The sequence below is a fragment of the Moschus berezovskii genome, chromosome X (assembly GCF_049115385.1).
Source record: "Moschus berezovskii isolate FMDL1 chromosome X, NW_MosBer_1.0, whole genome shotgun sequence".
Classification (NCBI taxonomy): Eukaryota; Metazoa; Chordata; class Mammalia; order Artiodactyla; family Moschidae; genus Moschus; species Moschus berezovskii.
The window spans coordinates 43031419-43045812 of NC_142488.1; the positions used below are offsets into that span (position 1 = coordinate 43031419).

The following is a 14394-nucleotide window of genomic DNA, read 5'->3' on the forward strand; positions in this document are numbered from 1 at the left end:
TGTTTTCTTCTCCCAATTATAGATTGAAAGGCAGACTGCTGACTTTTATTTGCATCCGAGACACAGTCAGAACAAGAAGGTGTTAACTGTGGTCTAGGACATGCTGTGAGGGGTAGAAAAGGGTTTTCTGGGCTGCAAGCTTCCCCGAGGATCTTAATTTTGTCTTCTCTCAGGCCTGTCTACAAGCAGTCCCAATTCCTCCCATTAAAGCCCCACTGAGATCACAGCAACAGAAAGCAACATTCTGGAGATAATCGCTTAACAATTTCTCGTCACTGCTTTTCCTTATAATACTATAATGAACTACTGATAAAACACCGGTAGCATCGAAAATTTGGCCCCAAAGTGCCGCCAACAGACCTTTGGCGGTGGGGAGCCGTGGTCAGCGAGCCAGAGCGCCTTGGGTGACTCTTCAATCCCTCTGGCCGGGGGTGAGGGGGTCTTTCCCCCTTCATTTGCTGCGCGAGCCAGGGGATCCGGGCCGGCAGCGCAGGCCTGGCCTAGGGCGGCGCCCGAGCCCCGGGGCACGGGGCCGGCAGCGCCTCTCCGAGCGCGCTCCTCGCGGAGGCCATTACTTCCAGCAGTGCAAAAAGTATGCTTTCTTCGGAGGGCGGAGGTCAGGGGCCTCGCGCCGCCTCCTGGCTACGTGACCTTTAACAGGCCCTCCAGGGCCCAGGACACACGGAACACAGGATGCCGGGGCCGTGGTCGGGGACCACCCCCGAGCTCCTGGGCAGCCAAAGGCCGTCCATGGCGTCCTAGCTCACTGCTCACGCCCGCCGCGGGCGGTAATGGACCTCGCCCTTCCCCACCACTCCCCTCCCCCGCGCCAAACCCGCCGCGGCTCCAGAGTTGCCACGGTCCGAACCCTCCATTCTCTGCCCCAGTCTATTTAACTGGCACAACCGAACCCGCTGCTCCCTCTCGGTGACAACCCTTCACCCGGACAGACGGACCCAGCAGCCAACCAGCGGTCAGAATTGGCGGGCCTCCTGCTCCCTGTGGGTGGTGGCCTCGGTGGGCGGGGCTCGAGCAGCTAGCAAGTTGAGTGGAGCCACGGCTGACGTGAGTCAACAAAGGTCACGTGAAGCGAGCGGGGCACTTCGATTGGCCGCACCAGCCGGGAGGGGAGGGGGGGTCACGGCGGCGGCGTGGGGTTCGCTGTGTGACACAATTACAACAACTTTGTGCTGGTGCCGGGGAAGTTTGTTTCTCCAACGAATTCCCCCCATATCCCTCAACCCCGCACGCTCCGGCCGTTCCCGCCGCCCCCGCCCGTGGTTGCCCCTCGCCTGCCCCCGCGATGTGACCCAACAAACCGAACCGCCGCTGCTGCCGACCCGGGGGCTCCGCAGCCCCAGCCGCCGCCGCCTTCGCCGCCGCCGCCTTGGGATTTTTCGTCGCTGCCGCCCGCGGCGGAGGAGGAGGAGGTGGCGAGAAAGTTGGTGTGCGGGTCCCGCGCGGAGGTCGGGGGCGTCGTTGCGGGCCCCGGCCCGCGGGGGGGTGTCGGCGTCGGAGTTGTGAATTCGCTGCGTTTCCATGAAATCCAGCGGAGTGTCGCTCGCTACCGCCGCCGCCGCCGCCGCCGCTTTCGGTGATGAGGAAAAGAAAATGGCGGCGGGAAAAGCGAGCGGGGAGAGCGAGGAGGCGTCCCCGAGCCTGACAGCCGAGGAGCGAGAGGCGCTCGGCGGACTGGACAGGTATGGGTAACCGCCACCCGCCCGCCCGGCCGGCTGCGGACGGCTGGCGCCTCTCTCCGGGGAGGCCCGAGCGCGGTTCGCCTCTGGTGGCGGCGGCGGGGCGGGCACCTGGGCTTGGCGCTCGCGGTGCCGTATCCGCCGCCGCCGCCGGGGCCTCAGCATCGGGCAGGGACGGGTCGGTAGGGTTGCCGGAGCTCTAACGAGCCGCGTGTGCCTCTCCCCACAGCCGCCTCTTCGGGTTCGTGAGGTTTCATGAAGATGGCGCCAGGACGAAGGCCCTACTGGGCAAGGTAAGGCAGCCGCGGGCTGGAGTGCGGACACGGTCTCCCCGGCCGGCGCCCCGCTCGTCCCGGGCCCCGCAGCTCGGCCGGCGCTCATTGTGGCCGCGAACGAGGGCCGAGGGGCTTCCGGAAAACTATTTTCTGCTTTCGGTCTCCCCTTCCACCCGAATCTCTTGCTTGCTCCCTTGCGAAATCGCTCTCTTCTTGTAGCTGGAGGAACAGAGCTGGCAGCGCTTTGGGGCCGAGCTCAACTGGGTCGACAAAACTGCCTGTTATTTTACGGCTTTTGGAGGGGCGACCGATGATCTCTCCGAGGTGCCTGTTTAGGGTCAAAGGCTCGTAAATGTGTGCGGATTTGCCCACATTTCCGACTTCCTTGCCTCCCGTGGTTTTTCTTCTTTTCCTCCAGGCAGGCTGTTCGGGAAATGTACTGTTAACCCAGCGTTTGGGGCTTTCTTGTGTCCCCTCTCCCAGAAGGAAAGTTGCACGTAGTTTAGGGCGGTGAAGAGTTTGCATGGGGCTGTTGACAGGCATCTCAAGGGGTATGGTGTTTTACCTGAAGTTGGGTGACTTGTTTACTTTTTGAGTCTTTCTGCTATTGAAATCCTGCAGTTACTTAGGAATGTGTTTTCTCCTTGGAGCCTCGTTTCCTGTGTTTCTCACAGGGGAGGCCGAGGGGAATTCGGGGTGCAGTCTCTGTTTATTTGTGTGGAAAGTTGTTGGCACTGTCATTTAGTTAAGTAATGGCTGCTCCTATCGGCCCAAGATGGCGGGACAGGGTGGGAGGAGAAAGTGAAGGGGGGGGTTTGGGGGAGGGAGGAGAGGTAAACATGGAAATAAATAGTAGCGATGAATAGGCCTCTCCTTCGGAGTGTGTAGCTCGGTGGGTGATTAATAAAAATTATCCAAGATTATTTGCATCTAGAATTCTCGCACCTTTCTCAAGCTTGGAAGCCGCATTCATAAGCCTGGTAAATGCTTATCAACCTGTAGCACATTTAGTTATCCATCCGTAAGCTATTGAACAAAGGCAGTGGAGTCTCGATCTGTCTGCATCAGTTTGTGTCTCTTGACCAGAATTTGATCGAAATGATATTTGAATGCTCGGTTCTTAATTGGGACCGTGAAACTTGGAGTGTGCCGCGATAGGTGTTGTATCCATGAAACATTTTCTTTTCTAGCTGAAATCAGTAGCTTTGCATTTGATAACCTAGCTTTATTGTTGCAGTTGACAAGGAAGTTTAAAATGACTGAAGCCTTGCATTTTATTCTTAAGTTGATTTAAAAAAAATAGGGTTATCCCGAATTTTTGTCTACAGTTTGGAGTCACTAATTCCTTTTATCAGTAATTACACTTCTTTTTTTGTTTCAAAGTAACTTAAGTGTAAGGGGTTTCGAACACAATAATGACCCAAAAGCTAAACTGAAATAATCCTTTTCAGTAAGCTCAGTTCCTTTGATCCATAGAGAAAAGTTGAATTAAACTTTGACTATGTATGTATTAATTGGCTTCATTAAAACTATCGCCGGAAAAATGAATAGCGACTAGCTCTGAAATGATTTAAGCATAAATGATTTAAACTTTGAAATTTCTTTTCAACCTGCGTATTTAAAATATTTTGCTTAAAATATTTAACTGCTGTCAAAGTTGTCATTCCAAAAGATTAAGCAAAATATTTAAATTTAAGAAGCATTGTATTTTGGAGTGATTATCTCCGGTCTAGTAGGGGGTTGGTAAAATGGTCCGCAAAGATAATACATTTGGAATAGTTTGGCCAAATCTATTGTTTTGGTTAGGATAATGAAGAAATAAATGGAATCTGATGTTATACGTGGATAATGTGTAATATGCTAGTTGATTTTACGTCTCAGAATGCTTGTATTTAGATGGATTCACAGTGAGTGGATCGTGTTTAACATTGTATTTCAGATTGTAATATTGAACTCTGTAGTTATTATGCACTGCTGACTTAAAATTGTAAAATAACATTTTCAAGTATTTGTGAAAATGTACTTTACTTTCTTGATGTTTGACCGCAGTAACATAAATGAGAAACTTGTGAAGGTTCATTATATTTTGTGGCAGAATGAAGGCTTCATAAAATTTGATAAACTACTAAGTATTTTGTTGAGCTAAAGGAAAAAAAAATCTTCATTACTTTAGACCCCATGCCTGTGAGGTCCTATTTAGGTCAAGACTCATTAGCCTTAACATTAAAATAAAACATTCTAGAGTATGTGCTTGCAACCGCATGCAGTTCTTGGTTTTTGTGAGCTTGAACATAACAGTGAAATGTGTAATGTAAAGCTTGATATTATATGATCTCTCACCATGAGTTTGAATTGGATTCTGAATAGAATGAATGAGCTGGAATCTTGCTATAGGAAGTATTGAATTATTTAGTTTCATCCATCTTTTGAACAGCTCTGGTAAACAGTATTTTTTTTGTGAAATGTTGAGCTGTGTTGGTTTCAGAATTCTTATTCCCTTGAAAGTCTTAAAAATGAGAGCTGGCTTTTCTTTGTTGGGGTAGGTTCAGGCTGCTTACCTCAGGGCAGGATACTGTAATTAAATAAATCACAGGACTCTCTTTTTAGCTATGATTTTTGTCATTACCCCATCTGGCCGTCCGCCCAACAAATTTAGTCGGCACCTTATATAACTTTTCTTTCTGACAGAAACTTAGCTCTTACTACTTGCTTTTAATATTTATTCATATATATTATTGAGTATTCTTTCAAGTTTTTAAGTTAGGTTTTAAAAAAGGTTAACTCTTGACCTAAAAGATTTGGAAAGTTTAAAACATTTACTAATAAGTATCTCTTCCTTTCCCCAGAACCTGTAGGTTCCTTTTCTAGTTGGGAGGATACTTTGTCCAAACTGCTGCTTTCTTTCAGTAGCTGAATGCATTTGTCAGACTAATTTATATTGGAATCATTGAAAGAATTTCTGTTTGAATGATTTCCATTTGATATACAATGCTTGGGGGTTTGGATTAAAGAGAAATTAGTAGTACAGTGTATTATTTTGTAGTAGTACCTTTAAAATATCTTTAAAAGATTGTTAACAGCAAGTGGTTGCTTAATCAGAGTTTTTGAAATATAGCATGATCTTGATCAATTTTTTCTTTAAACTAATGCTGACCATTTTATGGTAACATAATTCAAGATTCTTATTTTTTTAATTACAGTGGAGTTACTGAAAAGTAATTAAGTGAAACATCTTAACAGGAATTAACTATGGTGACTTAGCACATTTAAAAAAATCTTTTGGGTTATTCTTGTTTTCAGTTAACTAGGATTTGTGTTAAAATATTTATTAATATATAGCATGAATATATTGATAGTAATACTACATTTGTATTTATAGTAATTATATAATGCTAAAGGGTTGGAATCTTTTGTCAAAAAACTATTGCTAAAATACATAGTTATTCACTTTGAAGTACCTTTATATCAATTTTAAGTTTGTGTTAAATACTCTTCTTGGGATTTTTTTTTTTTTTTTTGGTAATTCTTTTAATCAATAGATTATGTAGAATACCTGGAAGTAATCTCTCCCTCATTGCAAGCAGATTCTTTACCGTCTTAGCCACCAGGGAGGTCCATGGATCATTTACTGTCTTAAAATGTATGTACTTAAAAAAATATATGTACTTCTTTTCCTAAGAGATAATTAGCATGAAAATAGTTGGAATTTAAAATTTCTGGGTCAGTGGAAGTAGTTTAAGATCCAGTAAAGCATATATTTTCCTAAATTTGGTTTGCTTGCATATTAGTGACTAAACTACCACTGTGGTTTGCTCATTTGTGTCCGACACTTTGTGATCCTATGAACTGTAGCCCACCAGGCTCTTCTGCCCGTGGGATTTCCCAGGCAGGAATACTGGAGTGGGGTGCCATTTCCTACTCCTGGGGATCTTCCCAACCCAGGGATTGAACTCACCTTTCTAATGTCTCCTGCATTGGCAGGCAGGTTCTTTACCTCTAGCGCCACCTGGGAAGCCCAATGTATATAGTAAGGGAAAATTATTAGGTCAGTTGTAGAAGGTGACTTTTTTATACTATAATATTTGGAGGTTGATACTTAAAATTATATTCTATGTGTGTGTTTTGTTTGTTGGCACTTTTAAAGAAATATATTCATTTCCAGTGCTAAAAGAGATTAGTGTTTGGGTTACAAAAGTAGCTGCAGAATAATGTCATACTTTTCTGTTTCAAAATTAGGTTTTTAATTTGATGCATCTTAAAAAGTATTTTCAAGTTTGGAAAGTTGTTTTGTAAACTATAGTCATTATTATTTACCTGGACAAAGTCTCAGGCAATTGCTATACATTTGCTAAGATTTTGATACATTTCTGGTATTAAAGCTATAGTAAAAGATGATAGAAAGTGCTTGTTTATCTGGCCACACATTTTATTGCAGGAATATATAAGCATGCACTTTTAAAAATTCTGAATTCTTTCCCCTCACCGGATAGCTCATTTTGTAGAATCAATTACAAATTGAAATGACAAGGGGACATTTAACTGCCACCTCTGTACATTTCAGGTGGTTAAAAACTGTGAGAGATTTTGTGATGTAGGTGGTAAAGTGGAATGGTGGGCCATGCACTTTGAACCAAAGTGAAGGTTCAGTGCTTGGCTAGCTACAGAGTAAAAATATCTTTTTCTGAGTTGATTATGTAACATTTAGTTTTTATTTATGTAAGAATAGAATTATTTTGCAGATATGAAAAAGTTTTCTTTTGGTTAAGCTTAGTTTGAAACTCACTGTGATGCTTCGAACTCTTTGCAATTGATGTTAATGAGTTAAAACACTGTAAATTAATATTTTTTAAATGTGTCCAGAGAACTAATTTATGTTACAAAAACACCACTAGATTGTCAGAGAATTGAAATGCTGGTTATTTAAGGCCCACATGTATTTATTTGTAAACTAGTTAATTAATGAAGTTTATTTAATGAATACATGATCGACAGTCTTACGTACTCATAAAGCCTCACATACAATTCTATCAGTTTTCTCTACTGGTTTGTAATTTGTCAATGGTAAATTAAAGCAACAAATATTTGAGTACACTGAATACAAGTCGTCTATGCAGGGAATATGGAGATAATGAAGATATCCCTTGTCTGCATTGAAAACTTACAGCTCCCTTAAAGGGTGAGATAAGTATGAGGATGACTATCACAAAAACATCAGTGGCGGAAGGAAAGTGAAGTATCCTGAAGGTTTATGATGCAGGTCAATTTAACAATTTACAAGTTAGAAAGCCTTTTTGTTTTGGCCATCCATAAAAACTTTGGTTAGCAAGCATGCACAGAAGCAGTCACAGGAACCTGTTTGTGAAGCTTAACGGAGTTTTTTGTCCTTGTAGGTAGTCTATCAAGGACCTTGCTGGAAAGGTGCTTTGGTGGCACGAGTTTCGTGCAGTGTTACCAGCAGTAGACATTAGACCCTGAATCAGCCGGTCAGTGGTGGAACCAGGGCTGGATGGGACTCTTAGGCCATATGTGCACTGTGGACAGTGTTGGGATCCTGGATTTGCTGATTCTTAGACCCTTTTATGCAAAAGTGGAGATGCCTTTGCAGTGTTTCAAGCCAAGCCATATTAACTTGAATATCATTCACTGCACTAATGAAAACTTCTGACATTCCTTATGCTTTCTAACACATTCTCTTGACTAAAGTAAAGGCAGGAGAAACATTGGCTTTATAGTGTGCTGTCCTGGCTCCTGTCTTCCTCTCGTCTCTCTCTTCTTTGTAGATTTAACTATTCTGGACTGTATTTCTGATTTGGGAATTTCAAAAGTTAACTAAGAGCCCCTGGATTTTAAATTATTGGAGTTAACTTGAAAAATTATTTAATAGTTGCTAGGTTAAAATTAATGAAAGCACTTGAGACTTAACATATCCTGATATATTTCATTTTTTTCTTGAAACATTTAATGAGAATTTATATTATATAATATATGCTGTATCAGATATTTAAAACTCAATTATTTCATTAGTATTTTACAATACATGAGTTAAATGGGGAAGGGGTGTTCACATTTGTGAGGTAATTGCACAATGGCTTCTGGACCAGCTTGATTTACAGATACCCTTTTCCATTTATCTGGTCATTTGTTTCAACAAATTATTCACTTTGAACACCAGATCCCAGTAGAGAAAGACAAACCAGGCTCTTAGCTCCTCGTACCTGGGGACTCTTGTAAAATCTGCACCTTCTTTCCCTAGATAGGTAGTGCTGGAGATGGGCAGGACATTGATGGCTCCTGCAGAAGCACTCCTTGCTTCCTCGGATCCCCATTTTCAGTTTACTCTTGGGGCGGTTGTAAATTGAGTTTCAAAGTTCTACCCGCCATTGGGCCTTAGTAGAATGTGTCCTATTAATAGGATTGGGCTTGTTTCTTGATTGTGTTTATTGGAGATGGTATTTCTTGACTTCTTTATTAGCAAGGCATCTTTTGATTTTGTTTAGGAACGCATGGTTTAAAATCAGATTTTATACAAGTATACTTGTATACTCATTGCTTTTCCTCTTTATGTAAAGTCTACTACATTTAAGGCCTCAGTGGATAATGTTTTCCATATCCCGTAGGTTTTAAGACTTTGTATTTTTGTTATCTTTCTTTAATGATGTTGTTTTTAAATGCCATGTACTCAGTGAGTGATATAAACACATTGTAAATTTCAGTTTTCTAATAAAAAATTTTTAAAAAAAAAACACGTCTGCTGTCCTCTTTTCTCATTTTGTAGTAATGCTTACCTTTGTTATGAGTTCCTAACTTGAGATCATGGGTCAACTTAAGTAATTTTCTGACCAAGTTTTGGTAAGATATTCAAGAAGTAATTAAATAATAATCATGTTTGTAGTACAAAACAGCCCTAGGGTGAGGCGGAGGGGAGATTTTAAACTAGATTTCTCTGCCGTTGTGAGTTTGTTTTTTAACCTTAGATGTGCATTACCTTAAAAATAAGTAAGCACGCTGGTAATGAGTATACTGGAATTCTATTTTGCCTGAGTAAAGTTGGGTTTTACTAGTGTGTGTATAGTTAGAGATGCCTGTGAAGTCCTTTTTGTCAGGTTGGGATACTTCTCATCTTCATGGTCCTTCAGTCAGGATGGGGTAAATGAAGTAGAGATGTGTATACTGTTTGGTCCTATTTCTTTCTTTCCTCACCCTCACCCTGGTCCTGTTTCTTTACATTTATTTACATGGCTGTACTCTTTCTTCGTTTTGATTTTTAGCATCTGTTTCATTGATGACTTTATTTTTGGGTCTAATTTGGCCCAGGATGACATTTGGGACCTAATTAAAAACTATAACCTGGAAGGGTGGGAGTGATTCCTTATTTAGAGAATTTTAGGTTTCTCAGCTGTTTGCCATTTCTGTAAGCTTTCACTTATTTTCTCTCACTCATTTCTTTCTAATATTTTATCTTTACTTCTCTACATTTCTAAAACAGTCATCATTCTGTTGTGAATGTGTCCTTGTATTTTTGTGGTTTTGTCTGTGTGGTGGTATTTTGTCTGTTATTATAAATAAAATATACTCAGTTTTATTCTCATGAAGAAGGTTGGGCTTTGTTGTAGTTAAGTGTTATTAAACTGGCTTCCCTGGTGGCTCAGATGGTAAAGAATCCGCCTGCAATGCTGGAGACCTGGGTTCAATCCCTGGTTTGGGAAGATCCCCTGGATGAGGGCATGGCAACCCACTTCAATATTCTTTCCTGGAGAATCCCCATGGCACGTGTATTATATGAGATCATCTAGTTTATTTTAATTTAGAACATTAGATAAAGGAATCTAAGATAAATTTATCTAAGGAATCCTTAGATAAAAATAAAGGATTGTTTTCCGACTAGATCTATTATATTATGTTCACTAGATCTTTTTCTTAAAAAACAAAAAACAAAATTGTATTAGAGAAAAGTTTCAGTATTTTGAAAAGCAGAGAAAATCAACCTATCGTTACCCACCTTCAACAATTTTCAGCTCATAACCTGTCCTGTTTCATCTGTATTTTATCCTGCGCTGCCATTATTGTGAACGAAATCTCTTAACCCATAGATATTTCAGCTTGTCTCTGAAACAGGGCTTCCCTCATAGCTTAGTTGAAAAAGAATCTGTCTGCAATGTAGGAGACCTAGGTTTGATTCCTGGGTTGGGAAGATACCCTGCTGAAGGGAATGGCAACTCATTCTAGTATTCTTTCCTGGAGAATTCCATGGACAGAAGAGCCTGGCAGGCCACACCCCATGGGGTTGCAAGAGTCGGACACGACTAAACGAGGACAACGACTGAAACATAGCCATGATGCCTTTATTACACATAAAAATGCCTTGTTTATTTATTTTTGGTTGTGCTGAGTCTTCGTTGCTGCATGTGGGCTTTTTCTAGTTGTGGTGAGCAGAGGCTACTCTTTGTTGTGGGGTATGGGCTTAAAATAACTTCTTAATATCAAATATGATTGAGTCTTAATTTTTTTGCCTTATGGAAGTTAAGAATTAGTTGCTTAGGAAATAAGTAGCGGACAGGTATTTAGCTGAATATATGTGAATTTGTATTATAATATTGTGGTAGAATTCTGTAGTATTAATAGATACAATATATGATAAAAGATAATTTTTTTCTAAGAACTTTGTGAATCTTAGTTGTTTGAGTCTGTTTGGATAGTTTATTATTATTTAGGGACAATTTAGTTTTAAGATAAAATAGTTAAGCATTTTAGGTTTTAGAATTTCAGGTGTCAGAATGAGAACTAGAAAAGCTTTTACTTTGCTTTATTGGTTTGTGAAATACTTGCTAAACTGCTGTGAGTGAGGGACTCTCCCAAGTCCTGGGGCAACAAGTAAGACTTGGCCTCTGCCCCTGCAGTCTGTGGAGAGAGATGGACAGAATGACTATTTGATATTGTAAGTACTGTAATCAAGATGTACATGTAGAGTTCTTTGAGCTCTCAAATGATGGAGCAATTAAAACATTTAAAACTTTTGATTGTAGGTAGTTTAAACTCTCCCTACAAATTCCCAACCTTTTGGAGCAGTTAGTTTAGGCTGGAGAAGTGGGTAAGAGAAACTGCACAAAGATGTAACATTTTGGTCTTGGTTATCAAACATGAATAGAATTTGAGCAAGAGGAAGAGGGCAGAGTTAGAGGTAAAAGGTTGAATGGTGTTTGAGGAATTGTGAATAATTTAGTGTGGACCCAGAGAGATTAAGGTTGTCCTAGTGGGATAGGGAGGAGGTAATTGAGCATGTGGCCCCCATCACCGTAGACCGTAGGAAATTTTGGGGAGTCACTGAACTCAACTCTCTAATCAGGGGAAATGACATGACCAGGATATTATTGACTCCAGTGAGAGGGATAAAGTGGAGAGGAAAGGGATCCAGTTGTTAAATATTGATGGATAGATAAGACTACATGAATTTTAGAATAGAATTCTGCTGCTGCTTATTAGATATATGATCTTTGGGCAAATTATTTCATCTTTCAGAGGCTCAATTTTCTTATCCATAAAATGGAAGTGGTAATAGGTTTCTGTCAGTCAGGCTATTGCATTTTGTGTTAGGGAAAAAAGATATATAAAGTGCCTGGCAGTAGGCCTGGTGTGGAAGGTGCTCAGTACAAGATATATGTTACCTTGGAAAAGACAATTTTTAAAGTGAGTCTATAGGAACGGGGTAGGGGGAGACAGAGGCAGATTTGAGATCTCTTGAAAACACTCTTCCTTGACTTTCCTAACATCTGACTACTTTGGCTTTCTGCGTCTCAGTCTCCTTTGCAAGGAAATTCTGTTCTAGATCTTTACTCTTTCTGCTCTCAACTTGCATATATGCTTGACTGAACTTGATTACTTTACCTGGTATCTTGAAGACATCTTAAACTGAACATGTGCAAGCTGAATTTATCTTTGGTTTTGATGTTCCCTGTCTTAATAAGTGGCACTTATCATTACCCTTGCCAGAAACCTTAGAGCTGTTTTTAACTCTTTTTTTTTTTCTTAGCAAGTCCTGATAGTCACCAAATCTTGACATTTCTACACCTTAAATTTCAAATCTGTTTGTTTTTCTCCATCCTTGACGCCACCATTCTAATTGCAGCCATGATCCGATCTTTGACTTTTGAAATACTTGCATGCAGATATTTTTGAATAGGTATACTTGGAATAGTGCAAAATTGTAAAGTTACATAGAGGAAGTTGCAATAAAAAGAGAATCTCTCTCCCACACCATTTCTGGGTTATATATTTCTTATTCTCAGGCAGCCACTGATAAAAGCTTTGTTGGGTAACTTCGTATTTCAACACATATAAGTATATTCTATTATATATCTTTTTCCCACACAAATGCTGCTGCTGCTGCTAAGTCACTTCAGTCGTGTCTGACTCTGTGCGACCCCATAGACGGAAGCCCACCAGGCTCCCCCGTCCCTGGGATTCTCCAGGCAAGAACACTGGAGTGGGTTGCCATTGCCTTCTCCGATGCATGAAAGTGAAAAGTGAAAGTGAAGTCGCTCAGTCATGTCCGACTCTTAGCGACTCCATGGACTGCAGCCTACCAGGCTCCTCCATCCATGGGATTTTCCAGGCAAGAGTATTGGAGTGGGGTGCCATTATATATGGTATAAAAGGTAGAAATTCTTCAACATGCAAAAGTTTTAATTGAAAGTGTGTTCACATGTGTTTTCCTACGGATAGCAGTTGCTTAATTTTATATGCTTTGAACTCAGTTGAAGTAATTGGCGAAATTTGCCTCCATATTTTGATTTTTATATTGGAATGACCGATTATGAGGCTCTGTGAATACTGATTTAATTTACTCCCTGAATGTTTATAAAGAAGTAGCCATAGTTTATACCACTTAATATCTTATATTTGCAGGAGTCACTCATCTTCTTGACTTCTTCTTGATTTTTATTATAGAAATAGAAAAATAGGTAAACTTGTATTCTTGATTAGTCATAAACAATACAGTGTGTTGTTATGGGCTTCTCTGGTGGCTCAGACGGTAAAGAATCTGCCTGCAATGCAGGAGATACAGGTTCCATCCCTGGGTCAGGAAGATCTGGAGAAGGGAATGGCAGCCCACTCCAGTATTCTTGCCTGGAGAATCCCATGGACAGAAGAGCCTGACTGTCCATGGGGTCGCATACAGTCGGACATGACTGGGCAACTAACACTACTAGTATGTTATTGTTATGTAGTCACTCAGTCGTGCCGAACTCTTTGTGACCCCACAGACTGTAGCCTGCCAGGCTCCCATGTCCATGGAATTCTCCAGGAAAGAATACTGGAGTGGGTTGGCATTCCCTTCTCCAGGGATCAAACCCAGGTCTCCTGCATTGCAGGCAGATTCTTTACTGTCTGAGCCACCAGGGAAGCTCTAGTGTGTTACTAACTTGTAGCAGAATACCTTTGTTTTCATTATATATTGACTGGTGGTGGAGTTGAAATGGTGGTACTTTAGTTTTTTGAAGTTATTAAGCATTTGAGGGCCAGTGTAGCTGTAGACATTTTGTATATGATTTTGGAGAGTGTATGGTTTCCTTTCGGAGAAGGCAATGGCAAGCCACTCCAGTACTCTTGCCTAGAAAATCCCATGGATGGAGGAGCCTGGTAGGCTGCAGTCCGTGGGGTCGCTAAGGGTCGGACACGACCGAGTGACTTCACTTTCACTTTTCAGTTTCACACATTGGAGAAGGAAATGGCAACCCACTCCAGTGTTCTTGTCTGGAGAATCCCAGGGACGAGGGAGCCTGGTGGACTTCCGTCTATGGGGTCACAGAGAGTCGGACACGACTGAAGTGACTTAGCAGCAGCAGCAGCATGGTTTCCTTTGAAGCCCGACTGTGGACTCCATTATTTTCAGCTATTTAGTTTTCTCTATTCTTGGGTAGAAGTGTTAACAATAGGAGTGTGCTGAGAAGATAGAAAAGCTTTAATACCACTGGATTGGTTAGGCTTAGATGCCATGGTTTATACCACACGGTTTTGTGGTGTTCCATGATCACTGCCCATATTCTCAAATTCTCCTTTACTGATTGTAAGGGTGCTAGGGGAAGAGAATGTGAATTGATCCCTAGAGGACTTATTGCTATAACTGGAAAAATAGTTGTAAGCACATGCTCCCTTAACATAGTTAATAGGCCTTAGAATTGTTTCTCAGCCTTGGTGTTCAAAATACTGGCTTGATTGGGAGGCTGGAAAGAACAGTGGATCAGAAAACTGAAGACCAGTGTTTGAGTCTGCTACTTTGTCAGCTTGCTTAATTTTTATGGTCCCCAGTTTCACTGTCTGTTAAGATGAAGGGCTGTGGATTAAGAATTTCCAAAGTGACTATCTAGCATCAGAATTCTAGATGGTGGTTCATTTGAATTTTTAGGATTGACTGAATTGTGGAG

At 41.5% G+C, this 14394-nt stretch overlaps 1 protein-coding gene across 5 annotated transcripts in view; it reads left to right on the forward strand.

Moving 5' to 3' along the window:
* Positions 1-1140: 1140 nt before the first annotated feature.
* Positions 1141-14394, forward strand: part of KDM6A (lysine demethylase 6A) — a 192874-nt gene continuing 179620 nt past the window's right edge. For 3 of the 5 annotated variants that reach the window (XM_055393513.2, XM_055393512.2, XM_055393514.2), the window contains exons 1-2: positions 1141-1700; positions 1927-1990. In XM_055393513.2, the coding sequence (XP_055249488.1) occupies positions 1540-1700; positions 1927-1990 (225 nt within the window). In that variant the 5' untranslated portion in view covers positions 1141-1539. The remainder of the gene's footprint in view (positions 1701-1926; positions 1991-14394) is intronic. The other 2 variants (XM_055393515.2, XM_055393516.2) reach the window with 1 other exon arrangement.